General features: G+C 60.4%; 1 protein-coding gene across 1 annotated transcript in view; it reads right to left on the bottom strand.

Annotated features, from left to right (window-relative positions):
* Positions 1–32: 32 nt before the first annotated feature.
* The window catches only part of STK32C (serine/threonine kinase 32C), a 55,025-nt gene continuing 39,699 nt past the window's right edge, over positions 33–15,358 (bottom strand). The window contains exons 3-12 of the mRNA XM_019728296.3: positions 9,631–9,782; positions 6,727–6,900; positions 5,794–5,831; positions 5,624–5,713; positions 5,218–5,321; positions 4,510–4,626; positions 3,491–3,616; positions 3,280–3,411; positions 1,781–1,848; positions 33–792 (exon numbers count right to left, since the gene is read on the bottom strand). Of these exons, the coding sequence (XP_019583855.3) occupies positions 648–792; positions 1,781–1,848; positions 3,280–3,411; positions 3,491–3,616; positions 4,510–4,626; positions 5,218–5,321; positions 5,624–5,713; positions 5,794–5,831; positions 6,727–6,900; positions 9,631–9,782 (1,146 nt within the window). The 3' untranslated portion in view covers positions 33–647. The remainder of the gene's footprint in view (positions 793–1,780; positions 1,849–3,279; positions 3,412–3,490; positions 3,617–4,509; positions 4,627–5,217; positions 5,322–5,623; positions 5,714–5,793; positions 5,832–6,726; positions 6,901–9,630; positions 9,783–15,358) is intronic.

Raw genomic sequence — 15,358 nt, 5'->3', positions numbered from 1 at the left:
CTGGGGAGGGAGGGGACATGCACACACTGGGCTCCGAGTAGGTCTACTGTAATTCTCAGAGAGGAGAACCATACAGAAACCCCACAGAAACCATTTGTGTGTCCATAAAACATCCTCACCTTCCCACCCCACCCACGCCCCTCCCCCCGGTGTACAAGAACCTCGGACCCTGGGCCATCCCCGCAGCTCCGGGCAGCAAGCTTATGGACGGTAAGCAGAGACGGGAGAGCAGGCCTGTGAACAGCCGAGAGGTGGGGAGGGACGAACTCCTGTCCCACCACGTGGCCTCAGTGACCTGCCAGTGGGCCAGTTGGGGGCCGCCGGAGAGGCAGGGCAGGTGGCAGCTTGCCTCCCTCCACATGTAACGGAGTGGCCCTGGTGGCACCCACCTTTGTCCACCACTTCAGGCCACATGGACAGCTTCTCGTCACCTGTGCCTCCAAGAGCCCAGCAGCAGGGTGGTCAGACGTAACAGTGAAAATGTGGCCAGGACACAGCAGGGCCACCTGCTGGGTCTGTGCTTGGACAGCAGGCTTCTCAGTGGGAATGTCAGTGCTGGACGTGCACCCGTCACCCTGTCACCCTGTCCCTCGGGCGGACCTGAGTCTCCAGTGCAAGCTGAGTTAGCTCCTCTGGGCTGCAGGCTCCTAGCTGCTCCCCGAGGGGCAGATGGAGCCGCACACGGGCAGGGCAGAGCACACCTCCTCACCGTCCATGGGGGCCTCGCTGTCCATGTCCCTGGCCTCGGGTGTGGGCCTGGGCTCGCCTATGGGGTCCTGGCCCCTCTTCAGCCTGGTGGGGAAGCACAGGGAGGGTTTTGTGCAGTTTCACCAGCAGCCCTGGGACACGTCTCACTGGCCACAGCTTGTCTGAGGACTCCAGAAGGGACGTGGCTCTGGGGCCCCCAAACATGGACCAGGTGCCCTGCCCGGGGTGGGATGGGGAAGACCCCTCCTGGACAGGCTGGCACAGCAGGGAGCTGATGGCGGACGTGGGGTGCTCAGGCCAGCAGCACCCTTTGGCCACTTGCGGCCCTGGCGCTGGGAGCAGCAGGGCTGGCGAGACTCAGTTCATTTCCAGCCAGAAGCTGAAAGGAGGCTTCATTGCAGTGTAAGTTCTGGGGTTAGCAGGGCTTTTCAAAGAGCCTGGCCCAGTTCAGTTCTTTCCCAGGCCTCTGACTTCTGGGATGGTGGCCAGTGTCCTAAACCAGTGCTCACATGTTGTCCTGGTCAGCGAAGCAGAGCGCCTGCCAGTCCTGTTCACCTTCCCAGCCAGAGCTCAGAGCCACCTCCACCAGGAAGCCCTCCGTGCCTCCCCTGCCACCCCTCCCCGTGAGCCCCACAGCACTGCAGAGCTGTCTTAGCTATTTGTGTCCTGTTGTACCTCCCTGCCAGCCAGCTGTGCCCTTTCTGGCCCAGTCCCTGGCACTCAGTCAATGTTTGCTGAGGGGTGTGAGTTGGGGTGGCTGTGCAGGGGCTGCCCAGGAAACTGGCAGCCCTCATCTGGGAAGCCCACCGAGTGTCTCCTCAGGAAACTCTGGCCACTGGTCCCAGTTTAGAACTAAAAGTGCCTAAGAAGCTCCTGCTGCACAAGCCTGAGCACGGGCCCTCCCACCCTTTCCCCCCAGGGCTGCTGCTCGGAAACCCCAAGGGGGGGCAGGATCAGGCTTCCAGGGCCCACTGATGCCATGTGGCTGCTGGGGCTCAGGACTCATGTGGCCCAGAAACCCTCGGCCCATTTCCCCAACTGCTCTCTGCCTCCGTGCCCCAGCCACACTCACTTTTCTCTGTTGAAGACCACAAAGTCTTGCTGGATGGCGTCAAGGCAGTCCTGCAGGTAGTCATTTTCCTGTTAGTCAGAACAAGCAGTGGACAGCGTCAGGTTCCCTGCGTCCCCTCAGATGCCATCCTGAGCACCTGTGCCTTTCTCCTGTGGCCTGAACTCTGCTCTCAGGAAGCCAGAGCACCTGGAGGTTTGTACCTCCCAGGGGACCCTTAGCCAGTGACCAAAGTATTTCCTGTGAGGAAGCCCAGTCTCCTGCCTCAGAGAGGACGCTGACACACGGCAATAACTGTGGGACCGACTTGGCTGGAAAGCTCACCTGGCTTGGCTCCCTCCCCTCCCCCAGCCCTTACTGGGTCCTCTGGTCACTTGTCACTTGTGTATAAGGAGACCCTGTCCTAAGGAGGTTGGTCGCAGGGGCCGCCCTGAGCAGCAGACTCTTAGGATGGGATTGGAGTTGGCTCCTGCACTGGCCCGATAGACGAGGAACCCGTCACTGGTGGCACGTGGGGTGCGAGTGAGGGGCGCAGTGGGAGGCTGTGCTGGCCACTACTCAGCTCTCTCGTGTTGGGAACGTGTGGGGAAGGAGTCACCCCATGGCCGTGGGGATGGTTGCTCATTGCTGGGCACTGGGAACACATGAGCATGCGGCAGGCTCAGGGCCGCCCATCCACAGCCTCGGACACAGTGTGGGAGACGCCTGTCCTGTGGCGCAAGTTGCACCATCGGACCTCAGAGGGTCGGACTCCCAGGTTTGAGAGGAGCCTGCGTCAAAGCCAAGGCCTGACGGGAAGAGCTGGCTCTGACACCTGGGCAGGGCCGTCTGCGTGCACTGCACATGGGCACCGTCAGCAGAGGGCCACCCCTGCTGGAGAAAACAGCACCCACCCTCACGTCGCTGCAGACATGCCGGCTGCAGCCACGTGGGTGCCTCGGAATGTGCCCCTCAGGATGTGCGGCCCCATGTGGCCCCCCAGCTTCAGAATAACAATGTCAATGGCTGCACCGCCTGCTGAGTGGGAAAAGGCTGGACCTACTGTGCTGAGGTGCTGGGCACGGGCCGTGCACTGGCGAAGGAGGGTCTTGCCATGAGGGCGTCCCCCTGAGACGGGTCTACTTCCCTGGCAAGAGCCCCAGGAGTGGGTTCTCATTTGCTTCTCATTCCCACCCAGAGGAGGAAGTGAGGGGAATCAGGGAAGGAAGCGAGGGTCCAGGGGAGGAAGTGAGGGCCCCAGAAGAGGAAGTGAGGGGATCAGGGAAGTAAAGGACCCAGAGAAGGAAGTGAGGGGCCCAGAGGAAGTAGTGAGTGGCCCAGAGGAGGAAGTGAGGGATCCAGGGAAGGAGGTGAGGGGCTCTGGGAGCTGGAGATGGGGCTGGGCCGGGAAAGGTGGAAGGAAGGTCTCAGGACATCTCTGGACTTCGGGGTGACCAGACTGTCTGTAGGCCTTTCCGGGGCATGTGCTGCCAGGGGCCTGGGGGCGGCGGGGCTGCACTCACGGACTGGGAGCTGTCCCGGCTGCTCTCCCGCGACCTGTTCTTCGCCAGCCGCTTCTTCTTCTTGTGCAGGGGCCTCGACTCCAGGATCATCTCCTCCAGTTCGAAGGTGGGGTCGCAGTGCAGGCGGCCTTTCTGTGGAGGGGCAGGTGCTGAGCCACCCGGGGTCGCCCCTGCCACCAAAACTGCCACAAGGGCCACCCAGGAGGCTTACGTTGGGCACAAAACCCGGCTCCACCTTCTTCTCACTCAGGTCGTCCCACAGCACGTTGGCCAGCGACGGGGCGGCCTGCATGTCCTGGAGGCTGGAGACACGGTGCTTGGGGTTCACAGTGAGGAGCTGGAACAAGGCCCCCTGTCACCTGGCCGTGGGGAGCTGCCCCACCCCGGGCCCCCGGCAGGTCCCAAGGGCCAGGCAAGCAACCTGGTCAGTGCAGCAACGGCCAAGGGGACAGTGTGGTCTGAGGCGTGTGGCCCTGGGGTCAGGAGGGACGCTCTGCTGAGGTTCACCAGCAGGTGGCGTCTCGGCCGGGCTAGCTGCAGGGTCAGCCACAGGGCAGTAACCAAGTCTGTTGTCATAGTCCTAGCAGACCCCAGGGTGCTGCCAGCATCACAGCCGCTGGGGTCTCAAAGCCACAGACCCATGGAGGCCGCCTCCCCAACCCAGGCGTGGGGCTTCCCACGCGGGCCTCTGGGGACCAAGGTCCCACCTGGCCCTGGAGGCGATGGACTAGTTCAAAGTATGGCTGTTGTCATGGGGAGCTGTGGGGCGGGCGAGTGGAGAGTGGTCCCTGCCCAGCCCCAGCCCTGAGTGAGGCACGTGGTGGCAACGCCACAGCCCCGTGTCCCTACCAGGCTCAGGGCCCCTGGGCTGCTGCAGACCCACTCAGCCCTGGGGGTTCCAGGGTCCTCTCTGCTTGCTCCTGGAGGAGGGTGGCCAGGCCAGTGGGAGGAGCAGAGGCCCCTGGCACTCGGCCCACACACGCCCTCCGCCAGCACAGGTGACACATGACGTGCGCAGCTCAACATCTCTGTGCCTGTTTGGGTGTCTGTGAAACAGGGTGATGACCAGCCTCCCAGAACCAGGTCGTGGCGGCTCATGTGGTTGAGCTCACCGCCTCAGCTCTCACAGCCCGGCCTACTACAGGACAGCGGGCCGCCGGACGGGCTGGGAGCAGACTCGTGTGTGGGAACCAGATGCTGCCCCCCTCGGCACAGGGCTGGGGGGCTCACCTTCCGAAGCAGGGCCACCATCTCCTTGGACCAGGAGGGGACGTACTGGACGCTCATGGTGCTGAACAGCTGTACCAGTGTTTCCACAGCATTGCTGGAGTGGATGTCGTAGGGCCTCTGGACAGCGGACGCAGCGCTGTGCCAGGTGCCCGTCACCCAGAGGCCCTGGCAGCACCCCGCCCCAGCGCAGGCCCAGCCCCGGGCACCGCGCCCCCAGGAACAGCCTGTAGGCGGACAAAGTGGGTGCCTGGGCCGTGTGTGCTCCTGGGCTGGGACTGACCAGAAGAGCCTCTTGAGTGGCCAGGAAAGAAGCTCTTCCAACCCCTGGGCTGGGCCAGGGGATGGGCCCTAGAGGGCCAGGAGGGGCTGCCATCCTTAGGGGTTGGGGCCTGGGGTGGGGGGCTAGGGGTGCGATGCTTCAGGAGGCCCCACACAGGGATCGGGGGGCAGCTCGAGGCCCAGGCGACCCCAGCTGGGGAGGAGAGCAGGCCACACACAGGGGCCTTCAGAGAAGTGCCAAGGAGCAGCTGCGGGTCAGCTCCCCACCCTGCACCCCAGAGGCCCTGCTGGAAACCCCAGGACCCAGGCATCACTTCCTGCAACCACCCAGGGGCTGGGATGTCCCTGGGACCCTGGGGTAAGTCAGCCCCCTCCCTCCCGGGCACCTGGGGTCTGTGGGCCCAGTCCATGGGCCAAGGAGCTCCGTACCCATCCTCGCAGCAGCTCGTAGGCCATCACCCCCACCGACCACCAGTCCACCTCAAAGGAGTAGCCGGTCCCACCATTGACGAAAGACTGGAAGATCTCCGGAGCTTTCCAGAAATGGAGGGAGCAGCTGAGTATCCATGACCCTCTGGCCCCGGGGACTGGCACCTCAGGCCGGGCCCGAGACCCGGGTGCGCCCAGAGCTGGACCGAGAAGCCACCCTCCGCTGCCCACCGACCTCCTGGTTCAAATCCAGGTCCCACAGCCTGCCGTGGGCGCCGGGCTGTCTCATTACCACATCCATAACCCTCACACGTCACTTAGGCTTCTGCATACGTACTGCTGCGTGCCCACAGCTATGTGGGAGGGCGGGCTGGCCAGGTGCGTGCAAGCGTGATGGGCCGCTCACCCATGTATGGCTTGGTCCCAGCCAGCGCGGTCGCCCTCTCCCCATCTTTTATGATGGTGGCAACGTTGAAGTCCGTCAGGTGCGCGTGTCCTGTGAGAAGAGAGGACGGTGCGACTGTCACAGGACCAGAGCTACATCCTGAGGGCAGTGGCCTCCCAGCCTCCACTCACCTTGCTCATCCAGCAGAATGTTGTCAGGCTTGACGTCTCTGTAGAAAGAGCAGAAAGTGGGGACATGAGTCCAGAAGTCCTTCCTGCTCCTGCCCTGTGATTCCCTGGCAGGACCAGGGGCTCCCCCGAGGGCCTCCCACCTGGGCTGAGACCCGAGACGCCCTGACAGAGGCCCTGGGAAGATGCTAGGGCGTAAGGCCCCCTCCCCACCTGGCAACGCTCAGACAAAGCTGAGTGAGACCAGCCATTGTGGTCTGTGTGGGGGCCGCCTCCAGCACAACCTGCCGAGACTGGACAGACAGCAGGAGAAAGCCCAACACTGGACACAGAGGGGCCACCGCCCCCAGGACAGAAGCAGGGCCTTGCCCAGAGCCCGGGCTGCACACAACTGGGGAATGCGCGGTGCGTAGGCCTCCCCTTGCCCAACTCCAGGCCCTCAGTACGTGTTTGGTGCTCGTCGTGACCAGATAATAGAATCCGAGGACAGAAATGCTAAAATCACATCTACTTGACTTTATGATACACCACACAGTATTTTTTGGTTTTGCTCTATGCGTGCAGTTTTACCTAATTTTATCTGCTTTAAGCGGATGTTAACATTAGTTTGAATTCCCCAGGGATATGGCAGATGAACAAATGGGTGCCTGCTAGGTGGTGGCTGGGATCCTGCCATTAAATGAACCAAGTGAAGGCCACCCCAATATGGCCAGGCCCTGAGGTCCCCAGGAGACAGCAGCTGTGTGTGCTCAGTCCCAGCTGGGGCTGTTGGGGCAGGATCCCCTCCAGGTGGACCTCAGATATGCGGGGAGGGAAGGGGGCGAGGGGTGGAGCTGGCCCAGGTGCCATGCCTGGAGGCAGATGTGTGTTGAGGGGTGGCTGTGCCCCAGGTGGACGGCCCTGCAGCCAGTCCCGCCCTGCCAGATATGCACACACCTGTGGATGATGTGCTGGCTGCGTAGGTAGTCGAGGGCCAGCGCCATCTCGCAGATGTACAGCCTCACCGTGTCCTCGGAGAACTGGACATTCTGCTGCAGGTGGTAGCGCAGGTCCCCTCCCAGCAGCAGGTCCACCACCATGAACATGTCCTCCTCGTCCTGGAAGGAGTACCTGTGGGTGCCGGGGACCGGCCACACACACAGCTGGGGGCAGACTCATGGCTTCTGCCACACCTGACGAGCCCCATTTAAGAGCCCCAGTCCACACCCAGCCCCCACTGAGCACGCCCCAGGAGCAGGGTCCAGCCTAAGGCACTGACTCTGTCCCTGCTCAGAGCCAGGACCCTCGGCGTGGCCATCCTGATGGAAGGTGGACCAGCTGGGGGCACAGATGCCTGTGAGTGACCAATGGAGAGTGGAAAACAACACCGTCTCTGGGCCATTTCCTTGCTGCCCTGGTCTCCTCTTCTCTGAAAGGGATAAAAACATCTGTTTTGGAAGGTTGTTAGAGAAGAAACTGAGACGTGAGGTGAAATGCTCAGGCAGTGCTGGATAAGGGGCCGCCTTCTAACAACCAGCCGCTATAGTAATGGTGGTGGTGGTGGTGGTGGTGATGGTGGTGATGGTGGTGGTGGTGGTGGTGGTGGTGATGGTGGTGGTGGTGGTGGTGGTGGTGGTGGTGGTGGTGGTGATGGTGGTGGTGATGGTGGTGGTGGTGATGGTGGTGATGGTGATGGTGGTGGTGGTGGTGGTGGTGATGGTGGTGGTGTTGGTGGTGGTGGTGGTGGTGGTGATGGTGGTGGTGATGGTGGTGGTGGTGGTGGTGGTGGTGGTGGTGGTGGTGGTGGTGATGGTGGTGGTGATGGTGGTGATGGTGGTGGTGATGGTGGTGGTGATGGTGGTGGTGGTGGTGATGGTGGTGGTGGTGGTGGTGATGGTGGTGGTGATGGTGGTGAAGATGATAAAAAAGATGATGATGATGATGATAACAATGGTAACAAAACAATGGTTTGAGGACCTCTTTCCACTTTGTAATTTCTTTTGTGAGCTCTCAGAGGTAACTTATTGTTAATCAACTAGCTCTTTCAAGAACAGTTACAAAGCATTCATTTTCTTCTGTGATCTTCCTCTTCCTGCTCTCTGCAAGCCACCCTGTCCTCATTCTCAGGGGAGTTGGCCTGGGGAGGGTAGTACAGATTGCAGCCTAGGGAAGGGGCACAGGAATAGGACCACAGAGCAAAGGGACTCTGGATCCATGCTTCTGAACAAGCAGGGGTCCTAGAGAGCTGTGGACAAGAACATGTGGCCTCCCACACTTGTAGGAGAGGCTGCCGTGGCCCCGTCCTGCCTGGCCCTGGAATGGTGAGAGATGTCCCTGGGCAGGCCGGCCTGTAGGGATGGTGACCCCAGCTGCAGCAGGTGGGAGAAGAAATCATTAACCACAGTGATGGCTCACAGCCCCATGCAAGTTTATTGTCTGCGTGGACTCGTCTAAACTTCTACAGTCTGGTGAGGGTGGCACTGGAAGCCACTCCCAGCTCCGTTCCACAGAGGCAGGGACTAAGAAAGGGCAGAGGGACCCAAGCCAGGGGCCAATGCTCCTGACCACTAGGCAACACTGCCTCCCAGGGAGAGGCCAGGATGCCTCAGAGGAGGAAAATCCTAGGTCTCTCATTGTTGCGAGAAGCCCCAGTGCCAGTATTGTGGCCCCAGATGGAATTGTTCCTGCAAGGCTGTGGCTGGCCCCCCACAGTGAGGTCCTATCTGACCTCCCCAAGGGGCAATCACCACCCTTGAGATGAGGCATCCAACCCTCCCAGCCTCAGGCAGTGGTGGCAGGTTTAAGGGGCGCTTGGATGCCCCCAGCTTTAAAACCCTTGTCTCACAACACTGAAAACAGGGCAATGGCCATGATGACACAGGTGGCCCTGCCAGCCCCTCTACCTGCCTGGAAACCAGATGGCCTTGAGGGCCGTGGGGGCCACAATGAGTGAGACCGGGGGCCATGTGCAGATGGGGTGGGAGGGATCTAAGGATAAGTGCCTCTTCTTTCTGGCCTGGGCAGCCCTTGGCCCCACCACAGCCTGGGGGCCCTGAAGGCCTTGGTCAGAGACTTCCTGTGTCCACACAGCTGCTCGGGAAGGCCACGCCCCCACGGCACACCCAGCTCCCCCTCCTATGTCACTACTGAGCAGGACCATGGGACTCCACTGGGAGGGGTGCAGGTGAGGCTGCTGTCCATTTGATGTCCCTCCTCACCTGTGTTGACCCCAGGACAATAACCGGGGGAGGGGGACCTGCGCTGTGAGCAGACCCCTGAGAAACCTCGCACCAGACCATTTCCAGGACGTGCTGCCCCACTCTACTGTCCCCACATGCTGGTTGGGCTGCCTGTCCCTCTAAGTTCAGTTGGTGGAGACCCAGGTCACGCTGGGCATGTTCCAGTCTTCCCGGGGCACTGTGGGCCCAGAGCACGTTTTCCGCAGGTCTCTCCGTCCTGTGAGTCTCACACTGCCAAGGGCCCTTGGGAACCCCGCCCGCTGTGAGCACAGCAGGAGCACAGGCCCCAGGACAGGAGGCGACAGGCGCAGGAAGCCCTGTGCCGGGAGCGCTGCCGGAGGAGAGATGGCCGACTGAGGCAGCCTACTGGTCCTACGCCCAGGGGCTGTGCTTGGGGCCCATCCTGTGGAGGGAACTCAGTCAGGTCCTCAAACTCCCCGCCTGACTTTTTGCCGGAAACTCCGTGCATCACAGGCCTCCTTTGTGGGAAAGTGGGGGCTTCCTGTAGGCCCGGAGCCCCTCATCAACACAGTCTGCGTGACACCTGGATGGCCGTGGGCCCTGGGGTCCTGGAGGGGGCAGGGGCTGGGCTGTCAGGACTGAGGGCAGCGCTCTCACTCACCAGAGGTTCACCAGGAAGACATGCTCGACCTCCTGCAGGATCTCCAACTCCCGGAACACGTTGCGGACCTCATCGCGCTCGACACACTGCTGCTTGTTCATGTACTTCATGGCGTACATCTTCTCCGTGTCGCGCTTCTGCACAATGCACACCTGCAGGCACGGCCGCCTCAGTGCGGGTGCCTCAGCGCGGCCGCCCACGCCCACCCACGCCCGCCCTGGCCACCACTTTGAAACGACAGGGGGTAAATAAGTCTTTGGCGGGACACAGCCCCCGTGTACAGGTGCTTTCTGGCAGCAGGCAGGCCTGCCGTGGTGTCACGCCCCTCACCAGTCAGGACCTGGGCAGGTGGTGTCACCATCCTCCACCCCAGCCTCCTCTTCTCAGGGCCCCACACAGCAAGTGGCGTGGAGCATTGTTGGGGGATGACATGACCGGCTAGCCAGAGCCCTGCACCCAGGAAGCCCCCATGAGTGACAGCTGCCAGCTCAACATCCCACCCTTCCTGGAACGACAGTCTCCCATCCCAGTGCCCTGAGCACTGAACTGCAGCACTGGCCCTGCTCACTCCGCTGACTGCCTGGCGGAGAGGCGTGGGAGGCGGCGAGGACAGAAGTCCAGGAGCGGGAGGAACTCGAGCTGGCTTCTCATGGCCAAGGACATTCAACAGAATCAGGGACAAAGGTCCCCAAGGGAAACGAGGACTCATGCATAAAATTGTGGGCTGCACAGCCAGCACCACTCAAGTCGTGGTGAGACCCCCCCAAGGACAGATGACTCAGACCATTTCTGAGGGTCCTCACACCCTATGGTCTCCAGGTCTTCAAGGAACAGAGTGGAAGATTCTGGAACTCGAGGTCCCAGCCTCACGCAAAGGCAGGTGGCCTGGAACAGACCGGATGTCTCAGTGGACATCAGTGTCTGCAGCCAAACCTGCTGGATCCAACCCTTTGGTGACACCCAGAACCCTCTCCCAGGAGCCCATCGAAGGAGATGAAGGTGCTTTCTTCTGAAGACGTTCGTCGCAGTGCAGTTTGTAACAAGACTTTCCAACACCTTAACATCCAACAACCTTGTGGACATGAGCCTATGAGCTCAATGAAGTGTCATGCGGCCACAAAGACGTCACGCCGTGTGACAGTTTTCACAATGCCAAGCAGAGATGTCACACCACACCATTAATGTAAATGACGTTGAGATGACGCAGCCAGTGTGAGGACAGCCTGGATGGGGGGGGAGGCAGAGAGGGGCAAGAGAGCAGCTGTGCTGGGGCTGAATGAAAGGTTGTCTGTAAGAATGATGTGGGGACAGTCACATGAGCGGGCAGTTAGGAAAGCAAGGATGATTTTGTGGAGCTGATCCTTAAAAAGGCCCTTGAAACACCAGCCTGGAACCTGGCTCCCAGGGTTCCTGGCCTTACAGCTGAGAAGAAGGTCACTTCTCGTCAGGCCCAGGAATCTCAGGATGTCTTGGGGACCTCAAGAAGAGGGGAATTCACCCAAACTTGTAGGTTCTAAAGGCACAGTCTGGTGACAAGTTGCTGACTTGGCCTCCTAGAGGCTTTTAAACGTCTAATCTGAAATTCCTCGCAAAGACTCCACCAAGGCAGACTCAGAGAGCCTGTACCTCACTTGCTGCCCTGCGTAAACGCTCAGGTCAAGTTCAGCAACACCACATTTATTGTGCAAACTAACTTGCCTTACTTCAGTTATCTTAATAAAAAGGGGGCTGTTGTACATTTCAGCAGAAGCCACAGCACAGCCGCGTGGGGTGGGGGGCAGCGCCCGTGTCCTCTGTAAACTGGCCCTGCCACTCTGTCCTCTGTCAGTAATCCTCGACTCCGATTCTTCTCCCACCCTCTGACTTGTTAGCCCTAAGGATGAAAACCCTTCCCCCCAAACTCTACAAACAGAAGCCGGACAATATGAACTTGCAGAAACCAACAGCGCAGATCACATCTGGGCAACCTTCGTGCCTGCCACTGAGTGGGCCACTCAGACGGCTCACCGAACACCAGGGCCATCGTCAGAGACACAGACGGTGAATCAGGAATGTGTCAATGTCGCCACTGCCTGTCCTTGCTGTGCCATCTGAAGATGCATGGAGACCAGCATCTAAAAGTCTTAACTGACTGTCATCTGGGCTCAGAAACGGCTTACAAGAAGCAGGAAATAACTCCTCATGTGGGAGATGTCCCCCTACCCCCACCGCAGGAGGAGAGAACAGTCAGCCCCAAGGACAGGAAGCTGAAGCCCGAGGAGGCTGACTTAGCCAGCAGGCCTAGTAAGGTAACTCCACCTTCCTCCGGCAACCTGCATGCTTTAGCTCCTTTCCTGTTTCCTCTCTCTGTCCAGCGTAAAAACATTTAGGTTTTGCCACGTCTTTTGGTCTCCATTTTCTCATGCGGGCCAGCACGTAAAACGTGTTAAATAAATCCGTAGGCTTTTCTCCTGTTAACCTGTCTTGTGCCAATTGAATTTTCAGGTCCAGCAGAAAACCCTCAAAGAAAAAAAGGTGAAATTCTGCCTCCCTTGGAGCCTCCAGAAGGAGCCAGCCCTGCTGGGCCCGCGATGTCGACCCCTGGCCTCTGGGACTGGGAGGGTGAGTGCCTGCCGTCCGACGCATCCGTATTGTGCTGTGTTCCGGAAGCCCAGGACTGGCACACAGCCCCACAGCTCCCGAGCCAGCTGCCTGGGAAAACCCCTGCTTCCCTCCACGTCCGTGACCACCCCTGCCGGCAGGGCTCTCCTGGGCTCTCACGGCGCCCTCACATCTCTCCTCTTACCTGCCAAGCCCGCCACTTCCTCTGCCTTCCTTCCCCATATCTGGACCCAGGCCAGGGGCCAGGACACCCGCTCTGCCTGAGGCCAGCCCTCAGGCTGCGGGTCTTTCCTTTAAAGTCAGTCACATCAGGATGCTCTTTGGGGAAGCAGCAGAGACTTGGGTCACCAGGAGTGGCCTGGCCTGCATGAGAGAGGCTGCAACTCGGGGCACTTTGAAACGCTGGGGTTTGGTGCCGTCTCTGTTCCGAGGGACCCCTCTAGGTGGCAGAGGGGACAGGCAGCATTTACAAGGCAGGAGAGGAGGCCCCAGCCTTCAAGGACTCAGGGTTCAGGCTTAGAGCACTTGGCCCCGTGAAGCCATTTCCTCCAATGACATTGGTCTCAGCTTTCTAAGTGGCTTCCTCTGATAATGGCCTGGACAAGGAGGAAATGGAATCAGGCCTAAACGGGAGGAAGCGCTGCCGGCCTCTGGCCCAGGGCAGCCGGGGCTCCGTGTGAAGTGCCACCAGCCACAGCGGTGCCGCAGGGACAGCCCAGAACAGTGCCGAGTAACTGCCGCTGTCAACAAACACCGTTTATGAGTTTTTCAGATTTACTGCTTCACCCCCAGCCCCCCAGCTCCTTTTCTTTTCAAGTTTAAGTTTGGTTCCCACGAAGCACACGCTTGACAAGAGGCATTAAAACCTCTGCATCATGAGGGGGCTGCCTCCGCCCCTCCCCACAGCTCCTGGAGCCGCGAGAGGAGGGGCCGCAGCCCCGCTCTGGCAGACACTCCAAACAGACGGGCTAAGGAAGGAGTAGTCAGAGAGGGGTGTCTGGGGGAGGCTCCTGGGGTCAGGGGCCCCCCACACAGAGTGGGGGCACCTCATCGGAGCAAGACAGCTCCGGAAGCCCAGTGTTCAGAGGACACACACGAGGGTTTGGATAGAGCAGTGGGCCATGCCAGGCACCTCGCCACCGCGGCCAGTGAGTGACCACTGTCCTCCTAACTCTCCCCTGGGGCAGCTGTTCCCCTCGCTCCCGGGGTGAGCTCACATGTACCAAACATGCCTGCCCTCCTGATCTGTGCAAGGTCAGGCCTCACCTTTTCCCAACTGGCCTCCCCCAAAGCCACTGTGGGGTGGGTAGAGGCTGCCAGGGAGCCTATGCGTCTGGGAGGGACCCTTCGCAGAGAGCGCCCCAGGCCCGAGCGGCCACGTCCCACGATTCCATCAGGGTGAGGGGAGGGGGCGGGGGTAGGTCGGGATTTGTTTCCCACCGCTAAGTGGCTGCCCCGTAGGCCATGGCCAGTGGACCTACAGAGCCTCATGAGCCCGTGCAGATGGCCAATGGCTGGGGAGAAGGGTGCAGTCCCAGGAAGGGGCACAGGCAGCGAGCGGCTGCAAGGACACCAGGCTGGCAGCGGCACCACCTGACACAGGTCATTTTCATACATCTATGACAACCACACAGTTGAATCATGCACCCCAAGAGATGCTGGGGATCCACTGTACCCCTCCCACGGCGACAGTGGGGGGCCCAGCAGACAGTGCAGCTCACAGGTCACCTGCCAGCAGGGGGCAGAGCTGCAGCCTCAGGTGGCCCCCAACACACACACAGTGTCCCTTCAGGCCAGCTCCTGAGTGGACATGAGTGGACAGCGGGCCTCCCAAGGACACTGGAGCAGCTGGAGCACAGGGTCTGGCCACCATCTGGGGGCTGTTGGCCCACGGGGCTGCACCCACACCCCTCACGGCCCTGCTGGCCGCTCTGTGTAACGCTGTCATTTAGTCAGAGGACGGTTTCTTGGGCTCAGAGATACGGCAGCTGCAATGGGTAAGGCTCCCTTAGCAATGGCTTTCGGGTCTCATCTTCGTCTGGTTCTTGGACAATCACTGAACACCAAAGGTCCCAGCCCTGGTGTCCCAGACCTACTGTTTTCTGGCCCGAGCATGCGACCAGTGTCCCATTTGCAGCCAAGAGCTGGTCAGAGCAGCCAGAGTGCTGGGGGGCCCCACTCTGCAGACACTTCAGGGGGCGGGGGGCTGCCCAGCTGTGCCCAAGAAGAGCCTGAAGGGGTGGGGGCAGTGGGGTGGGTCAGGCGGGGGTATGCCTGGCACTCTTACTCGCCCCATGGTCTTTGCCCAGAGGGTCCCCACATGTCTCCTCGGCTGTTTTCCGAACACCTGGATGACCTCTGGTCCCCATGTGTAAGCCGCCCCTCCCGAAACTGGGTCATGGCTGCTGTCCTCCTCTTCCAGTGGGGCAGGTTCCCCCAAGCCCCACCTGCCTGCCTCTCTCAGCTTCCCACACCCTGTGGCCCTGGGGGACAGAACTTACGTTCCATTGGGAGAAGCCAGGAGGGCAGAGGCCCACCAGCTGCATGTCTGACACGCTCACCGATGTTAGGACCGTGTCCCATGTCCTTTGTTCAACATCTTTGCACAATCACCAAAGGCAGGCCCACCAGTCATCTCCTGACACCCAGAGATGCCAACACCCTCTCCTTGCTCACCCAGGCCTCAGGGACTCGGGCAGCTCCATCTGTGATGCAATGAAAGTAACCTGTGCCCCTTTAAAAGGCTTGCAGAGCTCAGATGGACACCATCAGACAGCTGTATGGGGGCTCATCTGCCATCCCCCACCCCGCAGCTGTAAAGAAACTGTCCATTCAGAGGTGATTCATTTGCAACAGACCCATCGAGGCAGAGTTCCAGGAGCTAATTTTAACCTTGGCAGAGCCTCCGTAAGCCTCTCTTATAATTAACCCCATCTGTAGATATTACAAGGCAGCAATCAGGAAGTTAGATCTGGAGAGAAGAAACAAGGGAAGTGGACAAATGGAGGCCGGGAGCAGCGGGCCCCCTGAATGCACTCTCTCGATCAGTAAGGACAGGGTATCAGAGTCTGGGCCCCACGGAGCCCAGCGGCTGTGCCATCTGTGCTCTCAGCTCCCGGATGAGCTC

This window comes from Rhinolophus sinicus, chromosome 15, assembly GCF_057876585.1.
Source record: "Rhinolophus sinicus isolate RSI-liver-muscle chromosome 15, RSI-T2T, whole genome shotgun sequence".
Taxonomy (NCBI): domain Eukaryota; kingdom Metazoa; phylum Chordata; class Mammalia; order Chiroptera; family Rhinolophidae; genus Rhinolophus; species Rhinolophus sinicus.
The sequence above is the reverse complement of the archived record's forward strand: the minus strand, read 5'-3'. Positions and strand labels throughout refer to the sequence as shown.